This window comes from Hypanus sabinus, chromosome 2 (assembly GCF_030144855.1).
Source record: "Hypanus sabinus isolate sHypSab1 chromosome 2, sHypSab1.hap1, whole genome shotgun sequence".
In the NCBI taxonomy this organism is placed as follows: Eukaryota; Metazoa; Chordata; class Chondrichthyes; order Myliobatiformes; family Dasyatidae; genus Hypanus; species Hypanus sabinus.
In genome coordinates, this window is record NC_082707.1 from 117998469 (window position 1) to 118013125 (window position 14657).

The 14657-nt window shown below is 39.5% G+C and overlaps 2 protein-coding genes across 2 annotated transcripts in view; one reads left to right on the forward strand and one right to left on the reverse strand.

Annotated features, from left to right (window-relative positions):
• Window positions 1–419: 419 nt before the first annotated feature.
• LOC132405344 (kinetochore scaffold 1-like) lies at window positions 420–10317 on the reverse strand. The gene is made up of 7 exons (XM_059990081.1): window positions 10186–10317; window positions 7992–8035; window positions 5524–5566; window positions 2656–2715; window positions 2173–2240; window positions 665–765; window positions 420–513 (listed from the first exon to the last, which is right to left on the reverse strand). The coding sequence occupies exons 2-7, from the start codon at window positions 8024–8026 to the stop codon at window positions 467–469; spliced, it is 354 nt and encodes a 117-aa protein (XP_059846064.1). The 5' UTR covers window positions 8027–8035; window positions 10186–10317; the 3' UTR covers window positions 420–466.
• A 257-nt stretch (window positions 10318–10574) lies between these two features.
• LOC132405352 (small kinetochore-associated protein-like) overlaps window positions 10575–14657 on the forward strand; it is a 32066-nt gene continuing 27983 nt past the window's right edge. Inside the window, exons 1-3 of the mRNA XM_059990093.1 lie at window positions 10575–10668; window positions 11769–11929; window positions 12485–12647. Coding sequence (XP_059846076.1) covers window positions 11836–11929; window positions 12485–12647 — 257 coding nt within the window. The 5' untranslated portion in view covers window positions 10575–10668; window positions 11769–11835. The remainder of the gene's footprint in view (window positions 10669–11768; window positions 11930–12484; window positions 12648–14657) is intronic.

Genomic DNA, 14657 nt, shown 5'->3' on the forward strand with positions numbered 1-14657 from the left:
GATAAGGTGGTTAAGAAAGAGCATGCCACGATGGCCTTCATTAGTCAGGGTATTAATTCAGTAACAGCGAGGTAATGTTGCAGCTCTAAAAAACTGATTAATCCACACCTGGAATATCATGTTCAATTCTGCCCGTCTCATTATAGGAAGGATATGGAACCTTTGGAGACTGTGCAGAGCAATTTCACCAGAATGCTGCCTATAGTCAAGAGCATGCCTATCTTAAGACCCTCACTGTTCAGGACATGTCCTCTTCACCTACTACCATCAGGGAGGAGGTACAGAAGCCTGAAGAGGCCGACTCAACAATTTAAGAACAGCTTCTTTCCCACTGCCATCAGATTTCTGAATTGACCATTAAGCCATGAACACTACCACATTATCCATCTTTCGCAATATTTTTAACTTACAACTTGAGATCGCTGTCAACAGATTCGTTTCAGCAGCTCAAGAAAACGGTCACCCCCTACCTTTCCAACTCTTGTTGCTGGTTCTCTTTTTGGCTGCTTGTTCCTAAAATTTTAAAATACATAAAATGATTACAAATGAAAACAAAATGTTTAATTTCAACAATTTGAAAGAAAACATCATTTAATTTCTCATTCAAATAGTACACAATGTTTTTCCATTTTTCCTGAACTCCTATAATTAGAAACTCACATACTTGAATTATGAATCTCGATGTTTTGTCTGCACTCCAACGTGCAAGTAGTTTCATCATTTTCCATATCATCTTGAATTATCATTTTATCTTTCACATACTCCCTGGAAAAAAAAGACAAAGACATCCAAAAATCAGGAAAATAACATTCAAAACTGATCTTTGCATTCAATATCTGGCTCCTTAATTCTTTTCTGAAAAGAAAAAAGTTCTTTCAATGTTTACAGCTATTCTCACTATATTAAGCAATGTAGTTTCATAATAAGAGTGCTATACAAATGGATTATTAAATGAACAGGAATGACTTCAGTCTAGTGAGACCTTCAAGTCATCTTGGAAAAGCTTACACTTCACATCTTCCTTGAATCAACAAGAAGCCTCAATGACTTTGGAAAAGCAAATGTAGGCTTCCTGCTTTCGAGAAGCTCATGCCACAATGGAATTCCAGAACTAAAAGATCTATACATCTGAGATTTTATAAAAAGAAGATTGAATCTGAGTAGAGAGAAAATCAGAGTTTCAATAGGAAATTAAATAAGATTATTTAATTTGATACACAATCAAACCTATTCTGGTTACATAGTTCCTCATTAACTAGGCACTCAAACAGATTAAAGTAAAACTCTCTAACCACTTTGCAAGTTGTATTTCTTTGTGACAGTGCAACCACATTCAGCTAGAAGTACCAAATAATCCATTTCAGCTTTAACCGAAGACCCTAACAATCAAAAATAACTTGTTTTCACCCAATTCAAATTACTTCACTTCTTAGTCCTTGACTCAAATGGAACAGCTTCCCTTCTCCTTACCCAACTAAATCAATTACAATCTTTACACATCTTCAAATTTCTACTAAACCTTCTTTGCTCCAAAAACAATAGTATTACCCTGAAACTGAAATGTCTCAGTATTCCAATCATTCAGATGATCCTTTCAGCACCCTCTCCAGGGCCTCCATGTCCTTCTTGAAGATGATGTATCACTGGAGTAATGACCTCTGCAGAGTTTTAACTTGGTTCAAGTTAACTTTCCTATTCTTGTACTCTAGTGAATACCAACATCCTAAACACTTCACTAATCACTGTCTCAACATGCATCACTGGGAGTTATAAATAAAGTTTCTACTACTATGAATCCAGTTATCTGTAGATTGATACAGCATCTCTCAATTGATATAAATACACAGGTTGGAAATGAGACAGAAAAATCGAAGAAATTAATTTTAAAATTGTAACCAATTCTCTATCTACAGATAGCCCCCAACTCTAATGATTACAGTATTTTGTGTTCTAGGATTTGTATGATCAATTCACAAAAGTTCAAACTGAAGATTACAAATTTTATAATAGAAAATGAGTATATCTCCCCCTCCCCATTTCTACTCACTCAATATCAAAATTAGGTTTTAGGACAAAACTTGTCAAAATGCAACAGGAGCACTGGAAGTACATTCCAACACTCTCCCCAGGTCAAGTTAAGCTACTACAAATAAAAGTATATTTTCTACTTACTTAACTTCCTTAGTATCTGCAAAACTGACTCTTCGAGAACTCCTACGAAGTTTACTCACTGGTTCCACCTCAAACAGAACAAATAGAAAATTGGTCAAATTTTCATGTCTGCAACAGTCCTTCTTTGAGTTGATTATTAGCACATCAACAAGATAGTCTTAAACATTAGCTTCATTTTTATTGTAAAATAAATATTACCAAAAGCAGTTTTTTTTTCTAAATGCCATTCTATACGCATTGCCCAACAATAAATCATAAGCGCATCTAAACTTCATCAGTCACTACTGAGATTTAAGCATTACAAGAATTTTAGGGATTGGGACCAATCAATTACTTGATACACATTGGGCCAATACATTTCTCGATGTTCAGTTTATTCATTAAACCATCCCTAACTGAAAGCTACAACGTACTGACGATTCAGAGGCTCAAAGTGTTTTCAGGATTTTGTTTGCAAATATTTCTTCAATAAATTTGAGTTACCTTTTGGTTGATATCAGTTTCTTTCAGAGTTCTAAGTGGACTCCTGGAAGACTTTAATATCTTGGAAAGGTTGGGAGAGATGGCAGAAAGGAGATTAACAATAAACACAAACAGCATAGATTAATATTTGCCAAAATATAACATTACATTCAAAATTCAGCATTTTGAAGAAATGTTGCCTTAAGCTTTTTAACACAGTAATGTTCAATAATGGTGGAAACAATTTAACTTGGTGCAATTGAGAATTGGCAACCAGAAGAACTGAGAATTTGTGCTGGATATCAAAACTCATCCTGCACAAGTGAATTCTTGCAGATGTTTATGATCGAAAGTTCTGACTATAAACTATTGATCCCAAAAGAAATTACAGTGTCACAGTAGTATTACAAGGGCAAGAGATATACAAATATTTGAAGAGAAGTAAGAAAGAATAAAAAAAAGTTATCTCAAACAGTCTAACACAAGGGGGTCATCATTGCTCTTGCTATAGATTGACTCATTATAGAGCTTAATGTCCAAGGATAAGAATGACCTCATAGCAGCACAGTTGGTTTAGTCTATTACTAAAAGTGCTCCTCTGTTCAGCCAAGGTGGCATGCAGAGGGCGAAAAAGATTGTCTAGAATTGCCAGGATTTTCCACAGGGTCCTTTGTTCTACCACAGCCTCCAGTGTGTCTAGTTTGACTCCTATAACTGAACCAGAGTCTTTCTAATCAGTTTATTGAGCCTGCTGGCATCACCTCTGTTGATGCCACTGCCCCAGCACACCGCCACATAGAAGATTGTACTGGCAACAATAGACTGGTTGAACATGTGAAGGAGAGGCCTGCAGACCCCAAAAGACCCCAGTCTCCTCAGGAAGTCGAGTGACTCTGGCCTTTCTTGTATATAGGCTCTGTGGTGCTCCACACAAGTCTGTCATTCAGGTGCACCTTCAGGCACTTGTAGGTCCTCACATCCATATCCTCACCATCAATAGTAACAGGAAACAGTACAGGCTTAGTCTTCCAGAAGTCCATCACCACCTCCTTTGTCTTACTGACATTGCACTGCAGATGATTCAGCTTATACCATTTGAAAAGGTCCTCCACCAGGGCCCTGTATTCAGCCTCCCGTCCTCCCTTTTTACATCTGTCTATTGCAGAGTTATCAGAGAATTTCTGCAGATGACAAAACTCAGTGTGATATCTAAAGTCTGAGGTGTACAGAGTAAATAGGAAGGGAACCAATACTCTGGGGCCCCAGTGCTGTTTATAGCCATGTCTGACACACAGCTCTGAAAATGCACAAACTGTGGTCTACCAATCAGATAGCCAATTATCCAGGAAACGATGGAAGTGCCAACCTGCATGAATGACACTTTCCTCCCCAGCAATGAGGGCTGTATGGTACTGAAGGCACTGGAGAAATCAAGCAACATGATCCTCACAGTGCTGCCCTGATTATCCAAATGGGAGTGGGCTCTGTTCAGAATGTAGATGACAGCATTGTCAACTCTAATGTGCTCCTAGTAGGCAAACTGCAGGGGTTTGAGTGCTGAGCTGACTAGGGGCTGGAGGTAAGCCAGGACCAGCCTCTCTAAAGGTCTTTATGATGCGTGAGATCAGGACCACTGGATGGTAGTCACTCAAGACTTTTGGTTGGCCCTTCTTGGGTACTGGGACTGTATTTTCCAGACAGGTAAGACACTTTTCAGGATGAGACTCAGATTTAAAATGTGCTGAACTCCACACAGCTGCTCAGCACACTCCTTCAGGACCTTGGGGTTCACACCATCTGATCCCAATGCTTTGCCATGTCTGAGTGTCCCCAGAGCCCTTCTCACCTGTTCAGTAGTAAAGGTAAATCCATGTTCACTGGGAGGTTGGTGGAAGGTGGGGGCTGATGCAGGTGAAGATCAGGACAATAGTTCATATGTAGAGGTTGTTGATGGTAGGTGCAGGGCAAGGAGGGGATGTAAATAGTGGTAGCCAGTGTTGTTCATCCACATGTTGAACTGGGTGGGGGGGGGAGGGGTTGTGGCATTGGTGCTGAGGGAGCATTGGGTGCCTCAGCACCTGGACTGGTGAGCTGGGGGGATGTGTGAACAGGAGGGCAATTGTCAAACCTATTGAAGAATTAGTTTAACTTATTAGCCCATTCACGACTGCATTCCAAGGTTCTACTGCTAGGTTGATTGAAGCCAGTGATGGTTTTCATGTCTTTCCACACCTCCCATGAGCTACTCTGCCCAGTCTTGTTCTCTTGTATTCCTCGTTAGCTACCTTGATTTTCTCCTTTAGCTCCCTCTGCACACTTTTCAATTCCTCCCTGTCTCCTGACCTAAAGGTTCTTTTCATGTATACACTATAGCATCACAGATAAAATAAGTTTAACACACTGAAGCATAACCTTCATGGCACAGTACATGTTTATAATAATAAACCAATTTATTTACCAGGCTCAAACAAAATTTATAACATATTACACTGTACAACTACAAGAAAGAAATCTAGGCACTGATACAAATTATAGGCACTCACATCTGCCCCTTGCAATTCAGCTGACTATTACTGTGTACCATCAAAGAGCACACATTAATAATGAAGACTTAGCACCCCTGTGAAAGTTAACTCCCTAATACATTAACTGGCAAAGAAAATTAATGAGAAAAAGAATTGCAAGAATTAAATGGAGGGGTACAATGCATTTTCATCACATATTTTAAAAAATGAATTTTCAACATTAATTATAATTTAATTTATACAAACCTAATTTTGACTTGTTTGTTACACCATACTATACAATTTTTAAAATGACATTATAGTAACAAAGTGTATGAATGAAAATGGCAATTATGTCATGTGAAAACGATTAATATAAACTTACTCCAGACTGTCTCTTTTTGCATTTCTCTTCTGTAACGTCAGCACTGAAAAAGCAAGATATGAGACCAACACTCATACAATTTCTACTACAACATAGTGGCAAAGCTATATTGTAAAAAGGATGCACAAAAATGCTAATTGTTTAACACTGTATTTAATTTACTCAGGGAAGACCGAATTACATACAGAATTTCGATGACAATAGATGCACTGGGATCATACAAGTATTTTAAGGCACATATTTGCTCAACCTAATCAATTATAAACTACTTTTCCTCAATGCTAAGCTTCAACCTGTCAAAAATCTTTAAAATGTACTGTGCGTCCATTCATATTATCACATTCTTTCTGCAATGAGCTGACTGGAATTTGCACAGTACCAATAATCTAACATTTTATACAGTTCTAACACAGCCTGTTGCATTTACACAAACGTTGTTGCATTCTTAACCATTACATTTACCTGACCAATTATCTTCAGAAATCTACAGATATGCAACTCCATGACTCCTCTACACATGACACTTGCTAATGAGTATTCTTTTGCATTGACTACTGATGAACCCTTCCTTAAACACCTCAAATTTCTCCAGAAATGTCACAGGGTAATACCCAGTCATTACTTTAAATGTCAGGACAGTGAAGCCTAAAGGGGTTTCTGAAATATCAGTATTTAATGTATCCTTTTGGACCAGAGGAATGAAGAAGGCATCAGCATAAAGTTTTCTGAGTAACTGAAGGATGGAGTCCAAAGACAAGGTGGTAAAATAGACAGCCTTGTGATCAAAAACAGTTGAAATGCCAATAAACTGACATGCTCAGAACTCAGTACCGCTAGATTGATGTTATTGCTATTGGATGGTATTTCTATAATATCCTGACATTTTAATTTTTAATAAGACATTACATGGTGCAATAATAAATTTTCCATTGAACCAGGCAAGTTGAAAGGAGTTAAGGGAACAAGGCTCCGGTGAATGGAAATGAAGTGCAGTAAGCATTATTTGGTGAGCCAGATGCCAAATATTTGGATTTTTAAACAGTTGGATAGTGGATTTGTGGTAAACATACAATGCAAAAGTTAAATCAAAATAAGACAGAACATTCAGAACAACTTCCATTATATTCTATAGGAGTGGCATCATAAATGCAAACGAGATGGGGGCTTTTTTAGGCAATAGTCACAAGACCAAGACTGGGTGCTCTATAGAGCTATGAAAGACTGAGGAACATGAAAAGCGAATAAAATCTTGTATCATCCTGGTACTGACTAAACATATTGAAAATGAAAAAACATTAGAGGAAATGCACTTTATCACATTTGACAGATAAGACATTGTACGACGTTAGCCAAGCCCGGAGGTTATGTCGCAAACATTTTTTCACCATTCAAGGTGACATCAAAGCGCAATTGAATGCTGCTTCTACTGGATGCTCACATTTGTGGTGGTCCGACTCATTGTTCTGATTGTTTAGCTGTCATACTGGCTTCTAGACTCCACTGGGTCCCGCTAACCGTTTTAGCTGAGTGATCTCCACTGGTTCCGCGGCTTCAATCCCACAGACGCATAGGATCGTTACAACAGCCAACCAATCAGAACAACGAGTTGGACCAATATATACGCGAGCACTCGGCAGAAACACTCAATGGCACACTACTGATGAAACGTCTATAACCTAACATCCAAGATCGGTAAAAAAAAACCCAAGAAACAAGCAGCCAACCCGAGCTACCAATCTTCTCTTTCATTTCAAATAGGAACATATAAAAAATAAAAAAGTGAAACACAAAGAGAAGGTTAAAAGTCACAATCTTCCACTGCGAATAAGAACATTTAACAGGCTTTAAGTAAGGACTATTGCCCATTAATGTGTCATAGCAAATGCCCAGATGCATTAAAATTTAACCGTTTTCCTTTCTTTCTCATAAACACCTACTATATATATTTATGTTATCATTGTGAACAGAAGACAGCTCATTTACAAGGCTCCTAACCGGAAAAAGGCTGAATTCTGTTGCAAGAGAATGTAAATGCATTGGCTGTCCAAGGATCGAACTCTCAAGAGTTCTAAAAATATCGGAAGATGATAATATTGTATAGTACTGTATGCCACATCATTTTCCAAAAAAATACTGATTGGTGTCTTACAAAATCACTTGAAATTGGCACCTTTGCCAAACAGAATTTTGAGGGGTCCTGGTTTCTATTTCATGTGAACTGCATGAACAATTGGCACAGCAGTTGCAGTTATTAACCAAACGAAGTGAGAGAAAAATAAGTGAACTATAGCCAAAGATGGGGGAAACACTGAGGGTGAAGTCCCATCGATTTCCACAACTAAAGTACAAGAACCTCATTAATATTTTAATGTTATTACTTACAGCAAAAGAGGCACAAAACCTCACTACCACACACAACACAGAATGGGAGAGTGAATAAAGGTGAGGGATATTACAGAAATACATACTTAGCCTCTGGTAATACAAAGCAATTTTCATCCATGGTTTACACCTACAGAGGACAAGGAAAAAACTAATTAATATGAAATATATGGCTCAGAATACTACAAACAAACTGAAGAAACTATGTCGGATAACATTCCAAAAGTGAAGAACTAGAACTAAAATCTCAACAGAAAAAACACAATTTACGAATTTGTTCAATTTTGAACCTGCTATACCAACTCCGGACGTTGCCCTTTTAATTATTTAATCAAGATTCCAGAAGGATGACTGGAAAATTATTCTACAATGGTACTAGTCTAATTTCAGAATTTAAAAAGCTCCGTGTTTAAATCCTACTTCAAAGTATTTTCTTCACCAGTTCAGTGAACTTGTCCAGTACAGAGTAAGGGCTATACAAATACAACTTGTTTTCGCTTTTAAAAATTAGAAGTCCCAACAGTGTACACCACTGGCGATGTAACCAGCTCTGCAGAATATGTCGCAGATTTGGCATGGATTTGATATCATTGTGGTATTTTGTATTCAGCATTACTATACGGTTCACTAGAAAGCAGAGCACCAGACAACATACGTAGACCAATGTTGTGTCAAGGCTGTGATGCTCAACATCACTTCAATAAAAATAGTATTTATTAATAAGCAGCACTCAGTGCAACAGTTACAGACAAGGGCAAATTTTCAAAAATAAAAATGTTCTAGTAAAGACTAGAACACTAAGGAAATCTGCAGATGCTGGAAATTCAAGCAACACACACAAAATGCTGGTGGAACACAGCAGGCCAGGCAGCATCTGTAGGAAGAAGCGCTGTCGACACTTTGGGCCGACCCCCATCCCTGATTTATTCCCTCCCCCTATTTTTTTCTCTCTCTGCCCATCACTCTGCCTGTTCTCCATCTCCCTCTGGTGCTCCCCTCCCCTTTTCTTTCTCCCTAGGCCTCCCATCCCATGATCCTTTCCCTTCTCCTTCTCATATCGCTTTTGCCAATCACCTTTCCAGCTCTTATCTTCACACCACCCCCTCCTGTCTTCTCCTATATTTCAGATTTCCCCCTCCTACTTTCAAATCTCTTACCATCTCTTCTTTCAATCAGTCCTGACGAATGGTCTCGGCCCGAAATGTCGACTGTACTTCTTCCTATAGATGCTGCCTGGGCTGCTGCGTTCCACCAGCATTTTGTGTGTGTTGCTAGGAAAGACTACCTGTGTTTAGGTTTGCAGGTGTTACCCTTCTTTCCTTTTGTCTGGCACGGTAATTACCACTTTTTATAGAATTTAACAACTCAAATTCTTGTTTTGGATTTTGTTTAATAGGAATTAGCCATTTATCAAATAAACTAATGTAACATGTTTCCCATTCAATGAAACCCGGTGCTTTTCCACAATTTAGGTCACTCAATGCCCAATGAGTCTAGCATTTAATCAATTAGCACCCCAGCACACCATATCCATGGCAACTATCTAGTCCTCATCAATACTGATGCTATTTACTAGAACCTGGTCCACAGCCTTCTATGCTTCAATATTGCAAGTGTTGCCCAGATACCTCTTCTCATATCATCTAATCCAGACAACATCCTGGTAAATCTCTTCTGTACCTTTTTCAACACCCCCACATCCTTCCTGTAATGGGGTAACCAAAATTACACAGATTATTCCTAACCAAAGTTTTATTTAGCTGCAACATGACTTCCTGACTCACATACTCAGTGCTATGACCAATGAAAGTATGCCATGTACTTTCTTTGCCACCATATTTATTTATATGACCACATAGGGATTCATGGATTTGGATCCCTGGGGATCAAGTCCAATGCAATTAAATGCCTTAACATTAACTATTACTTTCCCTTTAAATTTCGCCTCTCCTTTACATGGATTAAACCATTTCCCTGCCCATATCTGTAAACGATCTATATTCTGCCTCGTCCTTTGACAGCCTTCTTCACCGTGCACAATTCCACAAATCGCAGCCACCAAAGGGAGGGAGGAGGAGGATAGGCTCCTCACCGACAATCTACCAGAAGAAGGAATACATTTGGATTCGGTTTTCATCAGCAGGACTGGAATAAGGCTAGACCCGACATTCTGTGGGCGTCAGTGACAGAGGGAACGAACGCGTGCAATGACCCCTCAGCATAGACTAAGATCAACCAACTCATGACAACCATTACGTTGAAAATTATTGCTTTCGTTACCTGAACAGGGCCCGTAGTCAATCTCCCAACAACAAAAGCCAAACCCAGGGCGGTCGCCGCCACTAATCAAGCCGCAGCTGCTCACATTTAGAATTTAAATTCAACCGCCTTTCCGTTGGTTGCGCATGCGTGTTGGGAGCGTTGACGGCGACCGGCATTGGGGGGGGGGGTGATTGCCGGTAGCCCCACTACGCATGCGTACTATGAGTTCGCCGTCGGCAGGTCGGTGTATCTAATTGATCGTTGTGGATTTTTCCCCTCAATTCGCTTCTTCAAAGCAAAAGAAATGGGTGGGAAAATTACATAATTGAAAAGGGGAATTCGCTTCAGAAAAAGGAGGGATTCTCAAGTGTAGATTTCGAAAGGGAAGTGAAGTCACTGTGGAGGCGGGGCAGTGTTTGAATCGTGGCGGCAGGTTCGGGGAGGACTTTTCCAGTTGGGTTGTGCAGTGGGGCGGCCGTTCATGGAGGAGGCCGTTGTTAGGTCTGTCCTGGAAGGGAGGGGGAGGGGGAGGGAGAGGGAGAATCCGTCCCGAGGAGAGCCGTAAACGGGGTAGGGTGGGTGTGATCTCCGTAGCTAATAAACAAACTTGGAAAGTCTTAGCGGCTCAGGTGGTCAATGTTTTGGGTCAGGACTTTGCATCAGGATTGAGACTGTAAAGAATAAATGGCCTTGTTGAGAAGGTGTGGGGGGGGGGGGTGAAGGCCAGATAGATATGGGGAGGAAAGGATGATTTTAGGTGATGATGGATGATGAGTAGAAACGGAAAGGAGAGAGATGGAGTAACTAGGATTGGAGGAAAGATGAAGGTAGAGAGCATCAGACTAGTCATGCCCAGACATTAACCCTGATAGAGATGGCAGAGGTTGTCATCGAATTGTTGGTTAAAATCAATACCTGTACTCGTTTGGAAGCCTAAGAAGAGTTTATCTGATAAGAGACTCAATATTTATGATGTAGGTGATATGTAGGAACTAGGTGGGCAGAGGGGAAATGAAACTGGATAGCTGGGATCTAGAGGTGGTTGGGGGGGAAAGGAGGAGAGAGAATTTGCGTGAACTAGAAGAGAGCAAGGAACGTACTGTTTATGTGTTACTTGAAATTGGAAAATGAAAGTTTTATATCATTGAGTTGAATATTGTCTAGGTAGAATGTGAGGTGGTGTTACTGTTTGCATTTGGCCTCATCCAAGAAGTGGAGAAGGCTGAAGAGCGACGGGTCTGAGTGGAATTGAAATGCCATAGGTTCGCGATTACAGAAAGACCGTAGGTATCTGTAAAACGGATGCCAAGTCTACATTTGGCCTTGCTGATGTAGAGGAGGCCTCACTGATGGGACCAAATGAGGTTGAAGGAGGTACACGTAAGTCTTTGTGGAAAGAGGAACAAAGACCTTTTGGCAGAACAGAACTAACAAATGGTTTTTGGCCCAAAAAATAGTTATATCTTTCCACAGTTGTGTAACTTGCTGAGTTTCCAGCCTTTTCTGTTTTGAATTCAGATTTTCAGAATCTGTTTTTTGAAATCTTTATTTAATATCATACTTTGTACACATTTGTTAGTTTGTAATGATGTTTTTTTTAGGGGTTATTAAAGGTTTGCACTATAAGATTGACTTGCAGACAAATTCACTGCAAATCTGTTGGAAAAGATGCGGAGATCTAAATTACCTGTTTACCAACCAAAAGACACACGAACTGCCCTTTCTCAGCTGCAGGTTTCCACTGGCAGGGCGCCAAAAGCAGGTAATCTAGCTACAAAATAATGTGCAAATATAGTTAAGGGTTGAATTGTTCAAAAGCATTTGACTTTTGCATGTGTCAATTTCTTAATAGTTAAGTGCATGTCTATTTTTGCATCACAATGCATGGCATCTTGCATTTATTTGGTGGGTTCAATTATAGAAGCATAATAGAATTAAAATTGACTAAAAACAGCAAAGCCATAGGATTTTGCCAAGGGGCAAAAGGTAGTTGAAAGCTCTATTAATTGTGTAGTTATTAGACAATGTCTTCAGTGAAGTCTTTTAGTCAGGGAATTTCAAATACTGGACCAAGTTGTTGGAGCAATTGCAGAGGAGGAGGGAGAGATAAGGCACAAAGGAGTTTGAACAGAATGCTGGTGGATCAGGAATATATAGACTAGTGATCACTGAAGGTTTGGGTGCAATGAGTAGATGAGCAGTTAATTCATTGTTTCAGCTTGACATGTAAAGTTCTGGATGAAAATTTTCAACTTCTGCGGTGCTGGTTTGCTTTACGTTTGTTTAATAACGTCACTGTTCCATTTTTCTGTCCTAGAAAGTGATCATTTACAACCTTCAGCAAAACGTTTCCATGCCAACCCAAAACTGGCAAAGCCGGAGAAAGATTTACCTCAGACATTTAACTTTTCACAAAAAACTTCAAGTGCAGTCAGTTTTGAAGCCACTTCAAAACAGGGGAATGTTGCATTAAATAAAAGGTAAAAATCACCCCATCATCTGAGTCAGTAAGGTAAATTGCAAGTCCACAAGCTTTATTTTTAAAAAAACCTCATTTGAAAGACTTTACAAGGTCAACTTGGTATTAACTCTGAGTTGGCTCTGGTAGATTAGGAAATGTTCTTTTAAAAATTAATTCAAGTATATTCAGAACAAAAGGATAGAGAACAGGTCTTCTTAAGCATCAGTGGGGTTGTTTGTGTGGAATAATAAGGGATAGGTGAGATCACTTGTTAGCTGTTACTGTGAGGAAGTTTATGCAAAATCAGGAACTGAGAGATGTGAATCTTGATGTCTTGGAACATATCTATATCATAATGGTCTTAAACCATATTAAGGTGGACAAATGTTTGGGAAGCTCGGGAAGATATTGCTGGGGCCTTTGTAGAGAGATTTGTAGCTTTAGTGTAGATGATATACTGAAAGACTTCATGATGCCTAATGTTGTGCCTTTTATTTATGAAAACTGCGAGGACAAGCCAGGGCACATGAGACTGGGGAACCTAACATCAGTGGTTGGGGAGGATGCTGGTGGACAGGATCTGCCAGCATTTGTAAAAGCAAGCACTGATTAGAGGTAGTTAGCACAGCTTTGGCACGGTAACTGTTACACAAAATTGGTTGAGTTTTTTTTAGAAAAGGTGACCTAGAGCATTGACGGGGCAGTAAATGTGGGTTACTTGGACTTTTGCAAGACTTTTCAAAGTTTCACATAGTATGTTGTTCCGAAAGGTTAGATCATGTAAACCCAACCAAGTTAACCAACTGGATGTAAAACTGGTTTGATAGAAGGAAGTAGTTAGTAGTAGTGAAAACTATTTTTCAGATTACTGTGACCAGTCGTTTGCTGTTTGCCATCTGTATTAACAATTTGGGTGATGACGTTGTTAATACATTTGTGGACAACAAATTTGGTGCTGGTGTAGGCAGTAAAATGTATTATCTGTGTTTACAAAGCGATCTCGACCAACTTGGAATGTGGGCTAAAAATGCAAGTAGGATTTAACTTTGGCAAGTGTGAACTGCACTTGGGTAAGTTAAACTGGGGCAGAACTTGCAGTGTGTTGTAGAACAGGAACCTCGTGGTGAAGGTACATAGTTCAAATTAAAATTTATTGTCAGAATACATACATACCACCACATACAACACTGAGATGCTCTCAAAGTGGAGGCATAGAAAGATTGAGAGGTTAAGGCATGTGGCTGATCTTCATTGAGTACAATAATTGGAACTTTGTTACAACTACAAAAGACTGAAAGTGCACCTGGAAATCTGTGGTATAGGAAGGGTGTCATTAAGTTGGGAAAGGCACAGAAAAGGTTCATGATGATGTCACTGGGATGGAGGGCTTGAACTATAAGGATAGGCTAAGACTGTTATCTTCATTTATGAAGAGAATAATCACTTTGTAAGACACAGCCATTGTAAGGGAATCTAAAAATATCAAATAAACATGAGAAAGTCTGCAGATGCTGGAAATCCAAAACAGCACACACAAAAATGCTGAAGGAACTCAGCAGGTTGGCAGCATCTATGGAAATGAATAGATTGTCAATGTTTTGGGCTGAGATCCTTTTAAGGACTGAGAAGGAAGGGGGAAGACATCAGAATAAAAAGTGAGGGAAGGGAAGGAGTCTCACTGGAAAGTGGTAAGTGAAGCCAGACAGGTGGGAAAGGTCAAAGGTTGGAAGAAGGAATCTAATAGGAAAAGAGAATGGACCATAGGAGAAAAGGAAGAAGGAGGGGGAGGTCCAAGGGAAAGTGATAGGTAGATGAGAAGAGATAGAAGGTCACACTGGGGATAGAGGATGGGGGGGAATCGATATTCATACCATCGGGTTGGAGATTATCCTGATGAGAGAGGTTCTGAAGCACGACTCTTCACACAGGATACTGAGAATATGGGAATTAGGAGATATTTAGGCAAGTATATAAAGTTTTTTAAAAAAGTTCAAAGTAAATTTATTATCAAAGTACATAGATGTCACCG

Bases quoted from the DNA above. Each gene is read 5' to 3' on its own strand.
- LOC132405344 (XM_059990081.1), bottom strand. From the start codon at position 8,026: ATGGATGAAAATTGCTTTGTATTACCAGAGGCTAA. The intron at 2,241-2,655 runs GTAACTCAAATT...GTTCTGTTTGAG, and splicing joins AAACTGATATCAACCAAAAG to GTGGAACCAGTGAGTAAACT. The intron at 514-664 runs GTATGTGAGTTT...TTAAAATTTTAG, and splicing joins CATCGAGATTCATAATTCAA to GAACAAGCAGCCAAAAAGAG.